The sequence below is a fragment of the Anabrus simplex genome, chromosome X (genome assembly GCF_040414725.1).
Source record: "Anabrus simplex isolate iqAnaSimp1 chromosome X, ASM4041472v1, whole genome shotgun sequence".
NCBI lineage: Eukaryota > Metazoa > Arthropoda > Insecta > Orthoptera > Tettigoniidae > Anabrus > Anabrus simplex.
Genome location: NC_090279.1, coordinates 190642640 through 190666797, shown reverse-complemented (window position 1 = coordinate 190666797; position 24158 = coordinate 190642640). Strand labels below are relative to the sequence as shown.

Sequence of the window (24158 nt, the reverse complement as noted above, 5' to 3'; positions counted from 1 at the left end):
TTACAACACTATACACAATCACAATAAAACACTATACAATACGACATACAGTATGCAATAGCTTCATTGAACACCCTGCTATCTCGGAGCTCAGCTCTCAGCAACTGTAGGAAGTGCCAGCGGCCGGTAGCAGCCAAGGTCGAGCGATAAAGTCCTTGCCAAGCATAACTAAAGACCCTGTATAGTTCATATCGCATGTAGGTACAAACGCTGTGGCTACTCACAACACACAGACCCTACCTGTAAAGAACTTACACAATACCCTTCCTATATTATATATTTATTTTTTTCACATTGTTATGCACAACTGAGGAGCACGCTTGAACTTATTTAGCTGACAATTTTGCCTTCTTCTCTTCCCAAAATCTCTTCATCCTCTCACTGAAATTCTTCTTACATTCTTCTGTCCAGGTTTTATTAGTTCTAGCTTTTGGCTCCGCGAAACAATGGTTGTTAATCAGTGTTCTGAAAGCAGATCAGTTCTTCACAGTTTCCTGTTTGATGTTGATTTCCTGAAGATCTGATTCTATTTTATTTAGCCAGTTGTTCTTGACTTTCAGTATGAGGGCAAGAATTAGAATTCTTTTGGTCAGTGTATCACTGTTCATTCTGAGAATGTGACCATAGAATTTCAACCTCCTTTCCTGATAGTGTCTGAGATTTTTTCAGTATGACAATAAATTTCATGAGATTTCCTTTCATCCATACTCCCTCTGTGCAGACTGGGTTTCCGATGCGTATTATGCTTCAGGTTTTATTATTATATTATAATGTCTTAGTTTTGTTTTCCAAAATAATGATTTTTTGTTATATGTGTTCCATGTGATTCAATATGCTTTCTGTAATTTAGTAATTTTCTCCTTATTTGCTTCACGATTTAATCCAGAAGGTTGAATGATTTCTCTAAGGGATTTTAATTTATTTACTTGGGAAATTTGTCCATATTTAGTCATCATAGCTTGCCCGTATAGAAACTAAGAGGCTCCTTCTGTGTACTGTTTTTTTTTTTCATATGATATTTGAAGTCCTGTTTTGGCTGCAGTTTTGTGTAGGTTTTAGAGGGATTGGATTGATTCTTGCCTATTATCAGAAAGAATTGCCAGGTCGTCTGCAAAAGCTACACTGCATGTGAATTCTGTTTTTCAGTTGTCTACAAAGAGTTATTCTTTTACTTTTTCTAGAACAAGAACCCCTGTGTTGACATCAAAAGGCTCAGATATTTCTCCTAAGAATTTAACTTTGAAAGTAGTGTCAGTTAATGTTTGTCTGATCATTTCTCTTGTTTTCTGTCTACTTTAAATTGTACGAATACTTGGAAAAGTTTCTGTCGCTCTTTGGAGACGTATGCATTTCTAAAGTCTATGAAGGTAATCACTGTTTGTCTAGTTTTGTACATTTGTAAGATAGTTTTGAGATTGAGTATTTGTTCTGTGCATGATCTGCCCTTTCTGAAACCTACCTGGTATTCTCCAATGAGATGATAGGTTTGTCTTTCAAGTCTTCTCAGTAGAACTTCGGAGAAAATTTTGTAGGTAACTGGTACCAAGGAGATACCTCTATAGTTGTTGATATCAGTTTTATCACCTTTATTTGTGCAGTGGGTGAATTAGTGCACATTTCCAGTCCTCATGAATCTTTTCTGTGATCCAGACATCCCTGACAATAGCATAAAGTTTCGAGGCAAGACTTTCACCACCAATTTTCCACATTTTGGAAATTATAACATCCTCACCTGGAGCTTTGTTATTTTTCAGTTCACTGATAATATTTGTTTGATTTCTTCTAAAGTAGGTGTTATGAATCTGGATTTGGTGTGGGTTTTTCAAAGGTAAGTTGTTCTCCAGGAGATTCACAGTTTAAAAGTTTCTGAAAATGGTTTGCTAACAGTTTACAATTTTCCTGGTTATTTGTTTCTAGAATTTCATCTGGACATTTGTTTCCATCATGCTAGTAAGTTGACGAAAATGGGGAGATTCACCTTCATCAAACTCATTGGTACAACTAAGGTGTTGAGCCTTAGAGGTTGCCTCATTATGGTTTCTGGCTGTACCTGTTTTTGGTCCGCGAGAGGTATTTTATTTCACTCAGGTCCTCCGAACAAGTCCGGTGAGCCTCCCGATCCGTCAACTGGGGCGTGCCCGATAGAGGAACAGGACCCCACGGGATGGCTGTAGTGCCATGGGGTTTGGTTATATTATTATTTTTATTATTATTATTATTATTATTATTATTATTATTATTATTATTATTATTATTATTATTATTATTCTGCAGTGATATCGATGACATATTACATACTTTCTTTGTGTGTGTTCATTGGCTGCCACAAAGAAGATGCTTAGAATTTATGCAAGGAGAATTGACGCCAGGAGGGATCGTGTCAGTAATGCTATGAAGTCAAGAATCTTGGGACCAGGTGGCATTCTACGTAGAAAATATTCTGCGTCAGAAGAAGAAGGACCTGGATGATTATGACAGACAGTAAAGCAGAAGAAGGAAGATGAAGCACAAGATGCATTAAGCACGACATCCGTCCTGAAGTAATGCGAGAGCGGTTTCCGGGGCGGAGATAAACGTCGTGGGAAAAGGGAGTGTAGTTTTTAGTGTGTAAGAATCTTCACACACTTGTTGAGTGTGGACCCTCACAAGCATCTTATGAAAGATTTTCCACACTCCCTCGCAAAAAAAAAAATTATTATTATTATCTGGGTTGAAAGGGCCAAGGGTGAAGTAAATTACTACCTCACGCAGCTTCTAACAGCACATGGATATTTCCGGAAATTCCTGCATAAAGTGGGCAGAGCGAGTGACGCAGCATGCATATACTGTGATGACATTGACGACGTATTTCACACCTTTTTTGTATGCGACCATTGGACGATTCAGAGAAGATGTGTGGAAATTGAACTAGGAGAATTGACAACAGATAATATTATTTCGGTGATGCTGCGAAACCAGGAATCCTGGGATCGCATGGCAGTGTACGTGGAGAACGTCCTTCGTCAGAAGAAGAAGAATTTGGAAGCATACGAACGTTCGTAAAGGAGAAATAAAGAAAGAAGACGTCTGAAAGACAAAGCACGATATCACCCTGAAGTAATGCGAAAGCGGTTCCGGGGTGATGACACACATCGTGGGAAAAGGGTGTGTGGTTTTTAGTGGGTAAGAATCCCACACACTTGTGGAATGCAGACCCTTCACAAGTGTCTTTTGAAGATTTTCCACAATCCCTCGTAAATTTTTTTAAAATTATTATTATTATTATTATTATTATTATTATTATTATTATTATTATTATTATTATTATTATTATTATTATTATTATTATTATTATTGCCAGCCATGCTTCAAAAAGGCTGCTTTTCGATCAGCAGAAAAGGCTGAAGGGACCGGAAAGCAAGTGGAATCAGAAATTGCTTAATTTCTTAAGAAGCATGAACAAATATACTTAGCGTATCACCCTTCTGAGGAAGGCGCGGCAGCAACCAGTTCATTCGGGGGTAGGTTACTGAATTTCTTATTTCAGAAGAACGCTGAGAGGGTGTAAACTGCAGTGACTGACATTATCATAAGTGTCTGTCAATACACTGAGAAGGCTCCCGTGCCTCCAACTACCAATCCAGTGACATACTGGGACAAAGAAAGCAAAAGTGCTGATATTAGTAATGTAGCCATATGGTATCTTTCCATACCAGCAACATCCATTCTGGTGGAGAGAGTATTGTCTAAGGCTGGGGAAATTATAACTGAGAAAAGAATCTCTCTTCAGCCGGAAATGGCTGGCATCCTTGTCTTCCTGTATGGAGCTAAACAATACTTGTGGAGGAAGACTGTTGTTGTTGCTGATGATGCATAATTATGAAATAATTAATACCGTTACCAGCCACAATTTTTACGAAGTTGTGTTCCATAACATGTTTTTTAGTGTTTAAACTCTATTGTCTGGTGGTGTCCTGCAGGAGTTCTTTTATGTGCCAGTAAATCTACCAACTTGAGGCTGACGTATTTGAGCACCTTCAAATACAACCTGCCAAGTTGGGGTCTGAAGGCCAGCGCCTCAACCATCCGAGCCACTCAGTCAGTCATGAAATGGTAATAGTATTAATTATTTCATAACCAATTAATTTACAGTCACGGACAAGGCCTACATTGTAACATGCTTATATTTAAGATAATACATAATTATGTTTGTATGTAAGAATGCTATGTATAATACTGCCAAATAAGTCAAGTATTAAATTAATGGCGGGGCGTAGTTTCGCACAGTAATAGCGACAGGTTATACATTCCTGTTAAAAATGCTTGTTCATTTCTCCCATCCCAAGTGCACACTACGTGCTTGTCATTCAATTGGACATTCTGATACATAATCATGTTTGTACGTAAGAATGCTATTTGTAATATCACCAAATAATTAAAGTATTAACAGAGGAGTGCAGTTTCATACATTAATAGTGACAACTTATAAATTCCTGTACAACTGCTCGTTCATTTTTCCCGTACCAAGTTCAAACTATGCGCTTGTCATGCAATCGGAGGTTCTCCGGAGGCACCGATTGAAAGCGCCCACAGCCTCCGCTCCGTTAACAGAGCTAATAGCCACCCATGCTGTATTCACCTGGTTCCACAGTTCATCTTTGGTGATTGGCATTGGGTCACAGTGCCGCACCCGTCGTTTTGCCATATCCCACGTATTTTCAATTGGTGACAAGTCCGGTGATTGGGCGGACCAGAGGAACACACTGACATCATGTGACAACAAGAAGGCACGTGTTCGTTAGCAACATGTCCTGCTGAAATATGGCATCTGGGGTGTCGTGCAGAAAGGGTATGGCTACGGGTCGCAGGATGTCATTCACATAGGTCAAACTGGTCGCAGTGCTCTGGACACCCAGCAACTGTGATTTGTGGTTGTACCTAATAGCACCCCACTCCATAAAGCCTTGAGTTGGCGCTGTATGTCTTGTGCGAATGCAGTCAATGTGATGCCTATCACTAGTCTTTCAAGGGTGTTCTGGTTTTTATGAACATGAGTGTAGTTACCATGACTTATGCCTCAACCCTTGTATTTTTACAGCAACAAAAGTACATCTATTGGTGATGAATTGTGGAACAGGTAAGGGTATAATGACAAGTATTAGTTAATCTGAAAATATCTTACCTTTGCTTTTGTTTTAACAGCAGGTTTTCCTTGCACATGTACCTGCAGAGTACCAGGTCACTTATTAGCCTTCTGTTATGCTGATGGTGTGCCACAATAAATATATTCTGATAAAATAAATATCTTAATGAAGCTTTCATGCTCAAAGTTCCGGAAGGTAATGATGATGCAACAAGAAAGTGATCTCAATTAAGACTGACAAAGAAACCCTTTCAACTGCATGTCTCTGATCTGATTGAGATTTGATACAATGAGTCCAGTATGAATGCTTTATTCAACCGTATCAAAATTAGATGGCCAGTCGTATATTTACTATCTGTTTTGGGGTGTCATTGCGTATTTAAGCATTGCGTTGACAGAAGCGATCGGCGGGAAGCTGGTAGAGGGGTGGGGAAGTAATGTGTGTGAGAGAGAGAATTTGCTAAAAGAATATCATAAGTCTACGTAAGTGCCAGTCATGTATATTGGGATTCCATCTCATGATCTTGAGCACAGGAGGTGAATGCCAAACAACTATACTGCTCAGCTCTGTGGCTAAATGGTTAGCATGCTGGCTTTTGGTCAAAGGTGTCTCGGGTTCAATTTCCGGCAGGGTCGGAAAATTTAACTATAATTGGTTAATTTTGCTGGCACGGAGGCTGTGTGTATGCGTTGTCTACATCATCATTTCATCCTCATCATGAGGCACCTGGATCTGCACCTGGCCAGCCGAACTTGTTCTTAGACACTCCCGGCACTAAAAGCTATACGCTATTTCATACTGCCCATTTTCAAAATGTCTCCTCCTTATATATTACATTCATCATCATCCATTTCCCTCTTCCAGCTCCAACTAGGTTAGGATGTTTGACGCCTTGCCATCTTCCTCAATCCAACCACCATTGTTCCTCCTCAACTGTGTTCCAGTCCAGGTTTCTTGTAGTTATACTATTTTTGATTGTTTTCAACCACCTTAGTCTCGGTCTCCCTCCTGCCTTCCCTCCCTTCTATGTGGGTCTTCATCATCCACTTCAGCATCATTCCCTCGTCCATCCTCTTAACATGTCCAAACCATCTAAGTTTATCCCTCTCCATTCTGCCATAAAACTTTCCCACTCCAATTTCCTTCCTGATGTCTTCATTTCTTACTCTGTCCTTTCTTGTCTTTCTTATCACACTTCTTAAGAAAAATTCATTTCACCGGCCTGGATTTTATTCTCCCATCTGTTTGTCAGTGTTCAGGTCTCCACTGCATATGACAGTACTGGGAAGTAGTACATCTTATACACTTCATTGGTACTTCATTCCTCCACATCAGGTTTCTCACACTCCGGTAAAGTGCATTTCTCTGTTGAATCCTTTCACTGATCTCCACATCAGCCCTGCATCAGTTCACTTCCCAAGTACTTGAAGCTCTCTACAATTTCAAGATTTTGTCCCTTTATTTTTATAATTACCTTCCCTTCCCGTTATCCTCTAGTCCACGCCATTTTCCAAGCTGATTTTCAGTCCATAATTTTCACAATTTGTCATTGTACTTCTTCTCTGTTTCCTCCCCACACCATAATACTGTATCATCTGCAAACAGCATTACCTTCAGCTCCCTGCCTTCATATTTTACCTTTGTCCCCTTCACCGTTTCATCCATAACCATTATGAGCAACAGTGGTGAGAGCACACTTCATTGTCGTAGTCTAATTTCATTCATAACTAATGATTTTCATTCCATGCTGATATAGACAGTACCGTAAATAACTGGGGTAGGTGCTCCACCTAATCAACACTTCAATATACAAGTAGAAATATTTATTTCATGTTGTTACCAGGTTCTGTACCTGTAGTATTATCTTCACTAACAGATGTGAGAAAATTTTAAAGAATAAATTAGCACCAAAAAGCCTTACAACAACCTAAATATAGAAAAAACTATAAACCATCCCATGTTAGACTAACAAAACACAATTAAAATCAGTAAGTTACAAAAACATTAGAGGTTCAACATGCATTTTATGTAGTGGAACAACAGAGTTCTAATACACTTGTTCAACAAGTGATGATGATGATGATGATGATGATGATGATTATTATTATTATTATTATTATTATTATTATTATTATTATTATTATTATTATTATTTCCAGTACAGAGGGTCCCGGGTTTGATTCCCGGCCGGGTCGGGGATTTTAACCTTAATTGGTTAATTCCAATGGCCCGGGGGCTGGGTGTTTGTGCTGCCCCTAACATCCCTGCAACTCACACACCACACATAACACTATCCTCCACCACAATAACACGCAGTTACCTACACATGGCAGATGCCGCCCACCCTCATCGAAGGGTCTGCCTTGCAAGGGCTGCACTCGGCTACAAATAGCCACACAAAATTATTATTATTATTATTATTATTATTATTATTATTATTATTATTATTATTAATGCCTGTGAATAGACACTAGGATCCAATGCTATAAAACCATAACTCTCATGGAAGCCAGTTACACAAGTGAAACCCTGTTCCAAATTCAAATTGGAAGAAGAGCAGGTCAGCTCCTCAAAACTGAAAGTAAAATCATCAGAAATTGCATTTTATATTGTTTATTTATGCATGCTCTAATTATCCTTATTTCTGTCTTAAGTATTTTGTCTATTTCAATTGTAATAGTAGTTATAAAAATTGTTTCACTAGCATAAATTATTTCTGGTTGCGTGACTGTTCTATGTTGTTGTTGTTGTTATTATTATTATTATTATTATCATTATCGTTATTATTATTATTATTATTATTATTATTATTATTATTATTATTATTCTTATTATTTCTATGAAAACTACCTTAATGATGTAGGTGAAATCCGCATGCTGCAAGTGAGTGATGCGAGCAAACAGCTCCTCATTGCCTGGCATGAAATCTAAACCTTTGCTTAGATTCACATCATCCTGTTTCCAGTATGTGCTGAACTGGTTCACATTTCCATCTGCGGACCTCACTTCCATAGAAGTTACTGTGACTCCTTCATATGCTAGCTGTGAACATAAAGGAAGCATCAGTACCAAACATCACATAAATGGGATTGTAAATAACGGGTACAGATTTCTGCACATGGTTATGAGGGTGTTTAGGGGTTGTAGTAAGGATGTAAAAGAGAGGGCATGTAAGTCTCTGGTAAGACCCCAGCTAGAGTATGGTTCCAGTGTATGCGGCCCTCACCAGGATTACTTGATTCAAGAACTGGAAAGAATCCAAAGAAAAGCAGCTCGATTTGTTCTGGGTGATTTCTGACAAAAGAGTAGCGTTACAAAAATGTTGCAAAGTTTGGGCTGGGAAGACTTGGGAGAAAGAAGACAAGCTGCTCGACTAATTCACTCGTTCGGGACAAATATTTCAGGTTCCCTATGGGAATCAACATCTTTATCATCTGATGGCCAGGGAGGCATCAATTTTTGAAAACGAGACAAAGTCTCTCATAGTGCATTTGCTCTGCTGGTGGCTCCAAGTAACCTACGCAGTGGCCTCCACGGTATGTACTAGCCATGTGTCTTGGTAAGTATGCTATTTACCAACTGATGAGCCCAACTTAGCACACTGGGGCCTAACACTGGCAACAAGCAATGAGTTAGCTGAAAAATTTATAATGTTCAATAACGGACCAACTACATTGGTATTATTAAGTGGTATCCTCCGAGCTGTCAGTGGAGAGATCGCGTGGAATGACATTAGTAGACGGATAAGTTTGATGGTGTCTTTAAAAGTAGGAAAGATTACAATATGAAGATAAAGCTGGAATTCAAGAAGACAAATTGGGGCAAATATTCGTTTATAGGAAGGGGAGTTAGGGATTGGAATAACTTACCAAGGGAGATGTTCCATAAATTTCCAATTTCATTACAATCATTTAAGAAAAGGCTAGGAAAAAAACAGGTAGGGAATTTGCTACCTGGGCGATTGCCTTAAATGCAGATCAGTAGTGACTGATGAAACAATATAACAGTAGTGTTTCATAATCAAACGATTAAACACCACTAACTTAGAATATGGTAGGAACATCTGCAGCAGTGAAACCTGAATCATAGGGATGAAGGATGAGAGTAGGGTTCACATGAACAAGATGAAATTAGTTTGAAGTGAAGGAAAATCAGAGGAAGATTGTTCAAGATGACAGCTATTTTTTATTTCATACTATGATGTAATTGCCTTCTTTCTGTACTCGAAAGAGTACAGAAAATTTATTAGAAATCGTCTCTGACTGGTTGAACTCTGCTTCACAGTGAAGTAAATATGGATGGTCAGAGAGATTGTGAATCAAGGAACACCAAACTTAACCCAACAGCGTGGAGTGTTGTATAGCACACGTCATGCAGTAGCCGTCTGCTGCTGTGGAGTGACATGTCAGACACACATTGCATTGTGTTTTTGCGTTTTATTCGGCTGATGATGATCCGGATTGGGGTTGAAACCGGTACTGCTTCCACTTAAATAGGAATGTAACTCTACATTTCATATTTATATGTACTGAATAGGTTGAACTACCTTATTTATTATTTCAATTCAATTGTGATACAATTCAATACAGAACATTATGAAATTTTTATCTTTAAATGCATCTGCATTGTCGTTCCATCTCGTGTGTTTCCTTCGAACTATGTCCAAGGTCTCTTCACAGCCATCTAGATAAAGCTTCATTCTTTTGTTTCATATATCTATAGATTAATTTTAACAAATTTTCACCTCTTTATCGATGTGTAAATTTCATCGACTATTCGCTTGTGTATTTTTCTCGCAATGGCGTCGGTAAACAAGGATATTTTTTCTAGCGATGCTATACAAGGCATATCAAAGGAATATTTTATTAATTATGAGGATAGTAGTTATAATTTTATTGATGATTCTGATGACAGTGATGTTGATATTGCCGAATTAGACCGTGATGAGGCTGAAATGATTCAGGAGAGACTGTTGTTTCTGACACTTTTTGTGCTAGATGTGGTAGTGTTCTGTGTTACTTTACTGGGGTGACATGGGTAATTACATAAAAAATAACAATTTTGTAAGGTCTTTTCACCCCAACGTTTAGCTCTAAATGTCATGCAACCAGTAGAGTCATTCAAACTTTTTTTTTAAATTTGAACTCGTCCAGCTTAGTGTAATGGAAACAAATCGCTACACTTAGAAGTACATAAAGTCTTGAGGAATGTTATTTCTATTTTAATCTAGGGTTAGGGAATTGATTCCAGTCAATGACAATGAGATGTATGTTACCTTAGCCCTCTCCACATTGATGGGAATACTACAGAAACTAAATTCTAGGTCTTGCTCTCACAAAACTGTACCATTGTCATGCTCATTATTTGATTCATACCTTTAGACAAATGTGAATCCTTATGCAAATTACCTGACTTCTATGATAACGAGACTAAACACACTGTATATGGTGGACCGAGAAGCTATTTTCAATATAATCAAAATTGGTTGGAAATTAATGGAGATAAGGTATGCTACAGCTATTAACGTGATAAGTTTGTTACTTGTTTCAAAATTCATCTCACTCATAATGTAAAAGATCACTTTCTATAGCAGCTGCAAAAATAACTATCGAATATACAGCAAAAAGAAACAGGAGTCGTCTTCATACAGGCCATGAATGCCCTTGGAGGGGTGGCAAGTAAAGGCTTCCATTATCCGTAACCTCAGCACTTAACAAAAGATATTGATTCCCATAGAGAACCTGAAATATTTGTCCTGATGAGTAAATTAATAATTCCAATATAATTGGTCCAGGTAACTGGAAAATATTGGAAAATTTATAATGTTCAATTTATTTATTTATCCGAGTCCGAAATCACTACAATATATTTACAACTACTCTATTTAAACTTTGTTCAACTGTCGAGATGGCACATTCATTGGCTTCCACCAAATCCTTCATACTACATGGTATAGGCAGATTTCTACAGATGAGAAGGTGTCCATGATCTTGCTTTTCACCACACGCACACAAATCTTGATAACCATACCCCCACCTTTTCAAGTTGGTTTTACATTGTGTCACTCCAGATCTTAATTTGTTAAGCGTCTTCCAATGTCCATATTGAAGATGTCCTGCAGCTGGCTTCTCTTTCACTTCCCATAATCCTACAGGCGACTTCCTTCTCCAGAGATTCGGGTGATGATGGGATTGATGTTGTTGATTGTAGGAAGCTCTTCCTCGATTTCAGTCTTGATAGGTGGGCGTGAAGTACAAACATTGGGTGTCTTAGATCTGTTTCTTGCTTCATTCTTCTCAATCTCTGCTGCAACTTGTTTCCTAACATCTGGAGGTGCTACTCCCATAAGTGGAAAGATCTTATTATTAACAGGAGTTGGTCATAAGCAGTCTGTAACAGTGCGACCTGTCTTGTGGAAGGCAATATCCACTTGGTTTGTATGAGACTGGAGCAGCATACTCTGCAGGGGTACACGGAAGATGTCTCTACGAAGATTGTAATGACAATCGGGTGTACCCTGGGCAACGTTGAGGAATCCTCAGCGACTGATTCTTCCATCAGCAAAACACTAACATATTACAATGTTCAATAACGGACCAATTTTGGAAAATTAGCTGGAAAATTGATAATATCCAATAACGGACCAATTATATTGGACCTTGGCACTTGGCACTTTGGAAAATTAGCTGGAAAATTGATAATATCCAATAACGGACCAATTATATTGGACCTTGGCACTTGGTCGGGTAAAGTGGTTAGCTTCATGTCTGGCCACCTTTTCCCCCGGAATTAACCTGGTACTTATTTTTCGTGTGGGCTGAGTGAACATGAGGGCCATGTGCACCAGCAGAAGAGGAAATCTCATTTCTTAAATTCTTCAACTTCCTGATGTGGATTAATTGTCATCAAGAGATTTCCCACCTTTTCAAGACATTTATTATTGTTTGGTCTATACCAAGAACAAACACATAATTAGAAGAACACTTAATTTGTACATGTTTCATTCTTCTATATGGGGCATCTTCAGCTATAAAGAGTCCCCTTCCAATTCAAGGAAGATTTCTAGCTACAAACCACTAAATTAAGGATAAAAAGAAATGCCAGCTATAAAGATAATTTAACGTATATCTAAAAAAGACAATAGACAAGTTGTTTAAAATAATTTAGAAAATATTTTAAAAGTATTTAAAAACATTTGTATGTCACTATACTAAGGTTTTCTTCTTCTTCTTCTTCTTCTTCTTCTTCTTCTTCTTCTTCTTCTTCTTCTTCTTCTTCTTCTTCTTCTTCTTCTTCTTCTTCTTCTTCTTCTTCTATTTACCCTATTAATAATTTTTGGTGGCATTTTTTATCCTTAATTTAGTGGTTTGTAGCTAGAAATCTTCCTTGAATTGGAAGGGGACTCTTTAAGTTTAGATGAGAAACTCATCTCGACTGCAGTTGAGATATAATACGGAAGTATTTTCTTGTCAGCCAATATGACTTGTTATAATTGTTATAAAAGAAGCTTCCCTGCTGGTCCCTTTAGAATGTGTTGTCAGTTGTGTACCTGGTAGATAACAAGTGATATCACATAGCTATCAATGCTGTTCATAGGCAGCTCAAACGTTTCCTGAATTCCATGATCAAGGCTTAAGAATAGTGCCAAGAGCACCAACCATTAGGTCGATAATCTTTAATTCATTCACTGGTACTTGTATTTGTAGAACAGTACGATGGGGATGTAAATGTTCTGCTTTCCAAGGTGGACATCAGTTGGCTGGCTGACATGGTGCTTGAATCAAATGGTCGGATTGCCACCTAAGAGTTGTCAGGTGGCTTTTCTCTGGTGTTTTCGAAGATATTTTCAATTTTGCTTTTTGTAATGTGTAAGCTGAGTCTGCTCAAACAAAAACTGCACATCCTATGCGTCATGTGGCGTGCAATGTCAACAGAAAAACATTGTTTATGTTCTCACTGCAAACAAAATCTTGTTTAAGTGTAATTATTGTACCCAACTGATAGAGGAGCCTCAAATTTGTCTAATATAATATTCTGTTTAAGAATATTTATTGATGGTGATAGTACAGCTTCCCTGGTTGTGCCGTCTCCACACACCACCTTCATACAGCAGCCTCATTCAGCTGCCAATGGAAATACTAACTATTCCTATTGTAGCACAGTCACCGTCAATATCCTTAGATAGAACATCGCAATAGACTAATTTGAGGCTGCTCTATCGATTGAGTACAAAATACACTGACTGACAGAGCAAATGCAACACCAAGAAGGAGTGGTTCGAAAGGGATGAAAGTTGGGGAAAAATCAGAGACGGCATGGACGAATAATTGATGTTTATTTCAAACCGATATGCAGGTTACACAATGCGCACGGCATCGACTCAGTAGGATGTAGGACCACCGCGAGCGGCGATGCACGCAGAAACACGTCGAGGTACAGAGTCAATAAGAGTGCGGATGGTGTCCTGAGGGATGGTTCTCCATTCTCTGTCAATCATTTGCCAAAGTTGGTCGTCCGTACGAGGCTGGGGCAGAGTTTGCAAACGGCGTCCAATGAGATCTCACACGTGTTCGATTGGTGAGAGATCCGGAGAGTACGCTGGCCACGGAAGCATCTGTACACCTCGTAGAGCCTGTTGGGAGATGCGAGCAGTGTGTGGGCGAGCATTATCCTGCTGAAACAGAGCATTGGGCAGCCCCTGAAGGTACGGGAGTGCCACCGGCCGCAGCACATGCTGCACGTAGCGGTGGGCATTTAACGCGCCTTGAATACGCACTAGAGGTGACGTGGAATCATACGCAATAGCGCCCCAAACCATGATGCCGCGTTGTCTAGCGGTAGGGCGCTCCACAGTTACTGCCGGATTTGACCTTTCTCCACGCCGACGCCACACTCGTCTGCGCTGACTATCACTGACAGAACAGAAGCGTGACTCATCGGAGAACACGACGTTCCGCCATTCCCTCATCCAAGTCGCTCTAGCCCGGCACCATGCCAGGCGTGTACGTCTATGCTGTGGAGTCAATGGTAGTCTTCTGAGCGGACGCCGGGAGTGCAGGCCTCCTTCAATCAATCGACGGGAAATTGTTCTGGTCGATATTGGAACAGCCAGGGTGTCCTGCACATGCTGAAGAATGGCGGTTGACGTGGCGTGCGGGGCTGCCACCGCTTGGCGGCGGATGCGCCGATCCTCGCGTGCTGACGTCACTCGGGCTGCGCCTGGACCCCTCGCACGTGCCACATGTCCCTGTGCCAACCATCTTCGCCACAGGCGCTGCACTGTGGACACATCCCTATGGGTATTGGCTGCGATTTGACGAAGCGACCAACCTGCCCTTCTCAGCCTGATCACCATACCCCTCGTAAAGTCGTCTGTCTGCTGGAAATGCCTCCGTTGATGGCGGCCTGGCATTCTTAGCTATACACGTGTACTGTGGCACACGACAACACGTTCTACAATGACTGTCGGCTGAGAAATCACGGTACGAAGTGGGCCATTCGCCAACGCCGTGTCCCATTTATCGTTCGCTACGTGCGCAGCACAGCGGCGCATTTCACATCATGAGCATACCTCAGTGACGTCAGTCTACCCTGCAATTGGCATAAAGTTCTGACCACTCCTTCTTGGTGTTGCATTTGCTCTGTCAGTCAGTGTATTTACCACTGCTAGAAAGACGGTCATCAATCCATCACCACTGATCTGCATTTAGGGTGTCGTCCAGTTAGATTCCCTATCTGTTGTTTACCTCGTCTTTTCTTAAATAATTGCAAAGAATTTTGAAATTTATTGAACATCTCCCTTTGGAATTTATTCCAATCCCCAACTCCCCTTTCTACAAATGTATAGTTGGCCCAATTTGTCCTCTTGAATTCCAACTTTATCTTCATATTGTGATGTTTCCTACTTTTAAAACACCACTCATACTTATTTGTCTACTAATGTCATTCCACGCCATCTCTCCACAGACAGCTCGGAACATACCACTTAGCTGAGCAAAACGTCTCCTTTCTCCCAAGTCTTCCCAGCCCAAACTTTGCAACATTTTCGTAATGCTACTATTTTGTTGGAAATCATCCAAAATAAATTGAGCAGCTTTTCTTTGGATTTTTTCCAGTTCTTGAATCAAGTGATCCTGTATTTGTTTACTTTTTTAAAATGTATATTTTAAAATAATTTTGAAAATTGTATTTAGTATTCATATAACTAAAGATGTCCTATATCAGGATGAAACCTTTACTATTGGGGATGTAATTTATCATTTTCTCTTATGACTATATATTGATTTGTATTGAAAAGATAGATTCCTTTCAAAGCTTCACTTAATATAAGAATTCATTGTCAATATGGGCTCCAAACATGAAATTTATTTCATGCAAGGTGCAGAAATCTTTGCAAGTGACAAAATAAAATGATTAGTTTTATTGTTGTAGCAAAACATTCATAACATCTTGTAGTGAATGATTCTAACTTTTATTATGTTTATGACCAATTTTGTATTAATAATGTTTTCATTTATCCCTGTTGTGGCTAACACACAGCACCATGGATAATGAGTTGACTGTATTTGGTAATACCTTCGCCACAGTATATGGAGGAAGTGTAGCCTTGTGCTCCTGGAAAATGTCATCAATGTAGGCATGCAGAGGATAGAAAGCTGGATCCCTCATTGCTGTTGATGGATCAGCTAAGACCTGGAAAGTCTCCTGTGAAAACATAATTATTTGAACACCTCCATGTGGATGTAACACTTTGACATTTTTAAGAGTTGAAAAACAATATATAGACAATAGTAATGTACTATCAAATATTACAGCACAACTTGATATTCTTTTCTCTAAATTCTAATAAAATAAATAATAATATGATTTGCTTTACGTCCCACTAACTACTTTTATGGTTTTCAGAGATGCCGAGATTCCACAGGAGTTCTTTCGTGTGTCAGTAAATGTACTGACATGAGGCTGACATATTTGAGCACCTTCAAATAACACCAGACTGAGCCAGGATCGAACTTGCCAAGTTGGAGTCAGAAGGCCAGCGCCTCAACCGTCTGTACTAACATGGGAAGTTGTTGATTCAGTCACTAAATTAAGCTGTAGATGTTATGAGTATGATGGGAGAGTGGTATTTTCATATGTAAAATAATTGAAAGATGCACATGTCAGCAAATTTCTTCGATAGTACCTGAATGATGGTGAAAACATCAAGAAGCTCTCCTATGTTGGTCATATCATGAGGCATCTGGAGACTTAAACCCTCCTGCAAATAATTGTATGAGGTAAGATTGTGGGGAAGAGAGGTCCTGAGACACCGCACACATCTTGGCTGGAGAATCTGCGGATTATCAACTATTTTGCTATTCTGCACAGCCACCAACAAATATAACTTGGCCAAAATGATCACCAACGTCTGGTGATGGATACAGAAGAAGAATAATAATAAGAAGATTCTTACTTTATGTGGTACAATATCCTGTGAGAGTTTTTAACTGAAATAATAATGGCAACATTAATTTCAGAAGATTTGGTTATACCCAAGTGACTCAGAGAGTAGAGCACTGATTTTCTGAGTGAGTTTGCAGGTTTGATCTCGGTTAACTCCAAAGGTACCCACATTTGAAGTTGCTTAAATTCAACAGCATTGTGTTGGTAGATTTACCAGCATGAAAAAGAAACTCCCACAGGACAAAATCCTAAGGTCTCAACATCTGCAAAAATCATAAAAAGTTGTTAGTGAGACATAAAAGTAGTAGTAGTAGTAGTAGTAGTAGTAGTATGAGCAGTGGATTGTTCCCTTGAGAATCAAGAGATGCGTATCACTTCTGGGGTGTTCGACTCCTTGGCTAAATGATCATTGTAGTCGTCTTCGGTTCAGAGGGCCCCAGGTTTGATTCCTGGCTGGGTTAGAAATTTTAACCTTAAATGATTATTTCCCCTGGCTGCTATACTGTCCTCAACATCCCTGCAATTCACAATACCACACACAACACTATCCTCCTCTACAAAAATACATTGTTCCCATACACGGCAGATGCCACCCACCCTCGTAGGAGGGTCTGCCTAACAAAGGCTGCACCAGGTAAGGAATAGCCATATGAAATTATTATTACTTCTTGGGTATTCCTGAGCTCTTTGTCCTGATCGAGTTTGATGCTTTATATAGATGACTCCTTCAGTGGGCTCACCACACTCAAAAGGCATTTGATACCAGACCACCAGGTTTCAATGAGGCTGTCCCAAACCTGGAGAACGGATGCTGCTTGCTGGTGTCATTTCTGCCTCTGAGGAACAAGCACACTACTAAATGGGTTCTTCTGCCCATAGATGTAGACTCCTTTAGAGAATCAATTTATTTATATCTGCTCCATCCCATAGCAGGTAACCCTGGTTTTATTATTATTTTATTAATTAAAGAATTTAGCCAATTATAGACCGCTTAGAAACTGACTATGGTACAATATTTTTCTTTCTCTTTTCTTTGCAGATCTTCCTCATATGTCCCCAACATCCCTGCAACTCTTAGTTAGCCTGTCATTGTTCATTCTGTGAAGGTGACCATAAAATTGTAAACTTTGTCTTTTAATCATGTCTGTAATTTTCTCTATATACTGTATTGGCAGAGGTCTTCATTTCTCATGTCTTTATTCTTTTGGGCTCCCAAAGTTTTCATAACCATCAATGCCTCTGTTCCTCCAATAACATTCTCCGAGGTTGACGTCAAAGTTGCAAAAGTGAAGAATCGGCAGAAGTGATCCGTCACTGGAAAGCCACTGTGTTATTTATTATGTCACCTGTGATCTTCAGTCTTCGTAGATCCCATCGTACATCTTCCAGCCAACCGGTGGTGTGTTTTAATTTTATTCTGGCTGAATCAGAAATTTTAACCATAAATGATTATTTCTCCTGGCTCGGAGACTGGGTGTATATACTGTCCCCAACATCCCTGCAACTCTTAGTTAGCCTGTCATTGTTCATTCTGTGAAGGTGACCATAAAATTGTAAACTTTGTCTTTTAATCATGTCTGTAATTTTCTCTATATACTGTATTGGCAGAGGTCTTCATTTCTCATGTCTTTATTCTTTTGGGCTCCCAAAGTTTTCCTAATTATTTTCCTTTCTTTTCCAGTTCCTCTTGTTCACTTCTTTTGTTCAGTGTTAATCATTCTGATCCATGAAATACTCTGGTTTAATTACAGTTGTGTAGTGCCTGATTTTTCCTTGGAACAATATCGATTGTCTGTTGTAACAGTGTTGAGTGAGTTTCAATCTTTCTTTGCAGGTTGTGTTATTGAGCCATTTGACTGGATCCATTTTCCCAGATATTAAAATTGTTAAAATCTTTGAATATGTCCATGTTGTTGTTGTTAAGTACTTTTCTCTGTTATGTGTATATTCAATATATTTAATTTTTTTCATACAAAATTTGAACATCAGTTTTAATGACTATGTCGTGTAGAGTGTCCACCATCATTTGTGCTGGACCCATTGTTTTGGGAAGCCAGGCTCTGCCTGTCACAAGTCAGGACAACGGGTAAGTGACAGAGGAGTAACTTCTCTTTAAAAAAACCTTGGTCCAGTTAGCTCAGCTGGTCTCCATAGAGTCTCCAAGAGTCTCCATTATGCTTATTATTATAAAATGAAACGAGGAACTGAGGACAGGAAAGAATGGTTGCAAAGACAAGGTATTTGCCTTTAGACACTGATGATGATGATTTGTTTTCTGAAATTACTGCTATATCATCACCAAAGGCAAGATATTTCACCTCAAATCTTCCCTTTCCTTGCCTCAAATGTATCCCTTGAATGTATTTTTCATGTAATCTAATTCCCCATTCCATCATTATTATTATTTACACTGACTGACAGAGCAAATGCAACACCAAGAAGGAGTGGTTCGAAAGGGATGAAAGTTGGGGAAGAAACAGAGACGGCACGGACGAATAATTGATGTTTATTTCAAACCGATATGCAGGTTACACAATGCGCACGGCATCGACTCAGTAGGATGTAGGACCACCGCGAGCGGCGATGCACGCAGAAACACGTCGAGGTACAGAGTCAGTAAGAGTGCGGATGGTGTCCTGAGGGATGGTTCTCCATTCTCTGTCAACCATTTGCCACAGTTGGTCGTCCGTACGAGGCTGGGGCAGAGTTTGCAAACGGCGTCCAATGAGATCCCACACGTGTTCGATTGGTGAGAGATCCGGAGAGTACGCTGGCCACGGAAGCATCTGTACACCTCGTAGAGCCTGTTGGGAGATGCGAGCAGTGTGTGGGCGGGCATTATCCTGCTGAAACAGAGCATTGGGCAGCCCCTGAAGGTACGGGAGTGCCACCGGCCGCAGCACATGCTGCACGTAGCGGTGGGCATTTAACGCGCCTTGAATACGCACTAGAGGTGACGTGGAATCATACGCAATAGCGCCCCAAACCATGATGCCGCGTTGTCTAGCGGTAGGGCGCTCCACAGTTACTGCCGGATTTGACCTTTCTCCACGCCGACGCCACACTCGTCTGCGCTGACTATCACTGACAGAACAGAAGCGTGACTCATCGGAGAACACGACGTTCTGCCATTCCCTCATCCAAGTCGCTCTAGCCCGGCACCATGCCAGGCGTGCACGTCTATGCTGTGGAGTCAATGGTAGTCTTCTGAGCGGAAGCCGGGAGTGCAGGCCTCCTTCAACCAATCGACGGGAAATTGTTCTGGTCGATATTGGAACAGCCAGGGTGTCTTGCACATGCTGAAGAATTGCGGTTGACGTGGCGTGCGGGGCTGCCACCGCTTGGCGGCGGATGCGCCGATCCGCCGATCCTCGCGTGCTGACGTCACTCGGGCTGCGCCTGGACCCCTCGCACGTGCCACATGTCCCTGCGCCAACCATCTTCGCCACAGGCGCTGCACCGTGGACACATCCCTATGGGTATCGGCTGCGATTTGACGAAGCGACCAACCTGCCCTTCTCAGCCCGATCACCATACCCCTCGTAAAGTCGTCTGTCTGCTGGAAATGCCTCCGTTGACGGCGGCCTGGCATTCTTAGCTATACACGTGTCCTGTGGCACACAACAACACGTTCTACAATGACTGTCGGCTGAGAAATCACGGTACGAAGTGGGCCATTCGCCAACGCCGTGTCCCATTTATCGTTCGCTACGTGCGCAGCACAGCGGCGCATTTCACATCATGAGCATACCTCAGTGACGTCAGTCTACCCTGCAATTGGCATAAAGTTCTGACCACTCCTTCTTGGTGTTGCATTTGCTCTGTCAGTCAGTGTATTAATCAGTGCAGGATTGTACAAACCAGATAGCGATGATCTGGATCATGACACAGACTGATTGCAGTATGTAACAGGTTGTGCATGTCTCCGTAGAGCTGTCTGTTCACCGTCAACATACTCGCTTCCACCATGTTACCAAGTATGTTGATGCCATCTTCTTCAGTCAGTCTTTGTCTCTTGTTGTTTTCCTGTCACAGGAAGAAAGAAAGAAAAAAAGAAAGGTAAACGGCTTCTTCTGTGAATGTAAAGCAGAGCCTAAAAGATTGTCATATTGAACTGTTAAAAATATCAAAGCAAGTACTACAGTAAATTTCTAGGACTTATTATATGAGGGCAGATCAAGGAATTATTTTAAAAAAATTATTGCATCAACCAAAAAAATACTCATATAGAGATCACATTTTTACATAGTGTACTGCCTTCGATACACATTTTCTCCAACGTATTGTAAGTTTTTGATGCCGTCCTGATAGAAGAAAGAGGGACATGTGCGGAGCCAGTTGTGCACAAACTCTTCTACACTTGCATCATCATTGAACCGCTGTCCTCCTAGGTCTTGTTTGAGTAGTCTAAACAAATGGTAGTCACAGGGCGATAAACCTGGACAGTACAGATGGTGTTTAAGAGGTGTCCAGTGAATTTCCTCCAGTTTTTCTCGTGTTAAGGTGACAGTATGCGGTCTTGCATTGTCATGGAGAAGAATTATGTTTCGGACGGGTTGCTGGCGTCGCTTGTTGCGATACGCAGCTTTTGCTTCGTCCAAAAGGCAACAGTAATAGGTTGCATTAATTGTTCTTTGTTTGTTAAGAAAATCCACCAGCTAAATGCCTACAGAGTCTCAGAAAATGGTTGCAAGCACCTATCCAACAGATGGGCATGTTTTGGCCTTGAACGGACCTCTTTGCTGCCACTCCACGCTTGTAATGATGCACCCAAGTTTCATCACAAGTCACAATACGATGCAAGAAATTCTCTCCTTCCTCCTTGAAATGATGCAGGAGTCTCTGACAAACTTCCTGGCATAACGTTTTTTGTTCCTTGTTGCGGAGATGAATAATGTCACGAATGGCAACAGTGTTGTCTGCAGTGATGCTTGTCTGTGGTCTCTTTCCATGAGGTTCATTTTCCACAGCTTCTCTTCCTGCCACTAACTTTTTAGCCTACTCATACACTCGAGTCTGTGAAAGTGTTTCTTCCCCACACTGTGCGTGGAGCCGTCTCAAAATTTTGGAAGGTTTCGTGCCCTCTTTTGCGAGAAGTTTGATAGTGATGCATTGTGCAACAGACATGTGCACCTCTTGCTCATTCATGGCATAATGAAACAGCCCAGCTCTCCACCATCGTTCACGTGCACAAACCCTTCCTCCAGACACCCCCACCAACATCCTGGCAAAGCCCCACCTCAGAATTATTGCTAACAGCAGCGGTATATTCAAATTCCCGTTTATATTTGATCCACCTTCATAAATGAATTGCTTAGAAGACAGAACCACATGGAAACAATTTGTCTATACAATAAATAAAACTAAATAGATGTTCGGAGAAAGCGATGGGGTTGGCGGCCTTGGCCTGTATTAGGAACTGTCCTGGCATTCGCCTTAATGCAGGAGGAGAATGGAAAATCCATGCAAAACTATTCTCAGGACAGCCGACAGTGGGGAACATCACCTCTTCACCTCCTGAATACAGAGGCGTAGAGTCACGATACATCCGCGGCCACTGTTCCTCTGCTCGGTTGGTCGGTCCAAGTGCAGGGCTGTGGTCAATTGTAGGTTAAAGCCTACTCTGCAACCACTGACCTTAACTTAAATACTAGAGTCAGGTAAGAAAGCTAAGAAAGTGGAGGATGGAATAAGCATGGTAATGGTCACTGCTGACTAGAAAATGCTGTTGTGAGGTAAAGGGAGGATATGCAAGTGAAGAGAATAGAAAAACGGAGTGGTTATCTAATGAGGCCAGGTGCTTCCCTAGACCTGAGCACCAACTTAAGTCCAACTTCAGAATCTCATGGGGGTGGGAAGTTGGGGATTAATGTTTAAGATAATGATCATCAGAAGTGGTTTGATGATATTAGGTGTAAATGGATAAAGGAAGATCCATGTTATGAATTTTGGAGGACCTATGGTGGCTGCATTTTTGTTTGACTAGAGTGTTACTCTTATCCACTGGATTGTATCTAAGTTGTCATTTTATGTGTGGATTTCAAATATTTGATTTTGGTCAAATCATTTTGGTACATGCTATACTAACACGTGCAGTTCCTGAAGTAAGTTTCCAGTTGCACAAGTGAGAACTTTTCTGGTACATTCAATTCTGACCGAGTCGGCAAGAAAGAAGAAGATCGCAATTGGTTTGAATAAAAATAATTGTGATTGGTTGAATGTTAGATCCAAAGGTGAATTCTGCTTTTTGATTAGTTTCCTTTTGTAATTGCACCATTTCCTGTTTCTGGATCTTCCCTGCTTCTTCGGTAGGAGTGATGTAGCGGATGTGCTCATGCTACGGTCCCTGCTTGAGTTACTTGGCCATCCCAGGGTAAGCACTGTTCTTTCTTTCATGTGTTGATTATAATTGTAACTTAAAATTCAGTGTAAAGTTTCTTTAATTATGCAGGAGTTTGCCCTTTGGATCTTACGTTTCACATTAAATTAAACATCAAGTGGCGTAGTTCATCAACTAACCTCCTTTCAAGTTCCTGGAAGCACAACCCTTTTTCTTTGCCTTTTCTTGCATTAATGTTAATTTTCCATTGGGTTTGATCTCCATTAGTTCTGTTATTATCTTTCAAATGTAATAATTCTAAAAGTTGCCTCCTGAAGTGTTTCAGTTGATGATGTAACACTGTTTTGTTGTACATCCTTGTTTGCGAAAAAGGTTTTTGTACCTTGCATCCTTGCATTGTGCAGAATTGGGCTAGCACTCTGTTTAATTGACGGCAATCATCACAATAGGTTTTTACACACTTCCTTCTTACAAGGCTATTCTTTATTATTCTTATTCTTTCTTTCCTTGTAATTACATTACTATAGTATGTTTAAATATTTTCAGTTAAAAAATAAATAAATTGTAGCTCCTAGGAAATCATTTCACAAAAGGATATGTTCCACTACCACTCAGGGTTCCATGCCACTTCCGTTATCCTATCCTTAGTTGTTGTGTTTTCTTGACCTATTTTTTACTTTATTTTATGTTATGATGTACTTTTGCCCAATCTAAGTGGCTTTCAAATTTCTCTCTTTTATAATTGTTGTGTTAACCTGCCCGTCCAAGACTTACATGAACTATAACTGTTCTGTAAATGGTAAAGAAGGAGTTATTGTTTGCTATCTATTGGAGATAGACATAACTTCTGGTAACATTTTTATAGAATAAGTTAAGATTTAAAAATCATTTTCTTACAATTTTTGCACTATCCGCAATATTTTTCTATTTGTTTTATGTCGCACCGTCACAGTCAGGTCGTGGTGGTGACGATGGGATGGCACAAGGCTAGGATTTGGAAAGAAGTGACTGTGGTATTAAAAGTAAAGTGCAGCTCCAGTATTTGCCTGGTGTGGAATGGGAAACCACAGGAAACCATCTTTGGGGGTGCTGACAGTGGGGTTCGAACCCACCATTTTCCAAATGCAAGCTTATAGCTATGCGACCTAAACTGCACGGCCGGCCAACTTGCTTGGTGCAATGGTTTGGGATTGCCAGAATTTTAAGGGCATTTTTTGTGCTGATTTGCTCTTCTTCTTCCATCACCCTTG

The 24158-nt window shown here is 40.3% G+C and overlaps 1 protein-coding gene across 1 annotated transcript in view; it reads right to left on the bottom strand.

Annotated features, from left to right (window-relative positions):
- The window catches only part of LOC136886512 (phenoloxidase 1), an 80344-nt gene that overhangs the window by 15704 nt on the left and 40482 nt on the right, over positions 1-24158 (bottom strand). Inside the window, exons 7-9 of the mRNA XM_067159328.2 lie at positions 20430-20594; positions 15699-15827; positions 7974-8165 (exon numbers count right to left, since the gene is read on the bottom strand). Of these exons, the coding sequence (XP_067015429.2) occupies positions 7974-8165; positions 15699-15827; positions 20430-20594 (486 nt within the window). The remainder of the gene's footprint in view (positions 1-7973; positions 8166-15698; positions 15828-20429; positions 20595-24158) is intronic.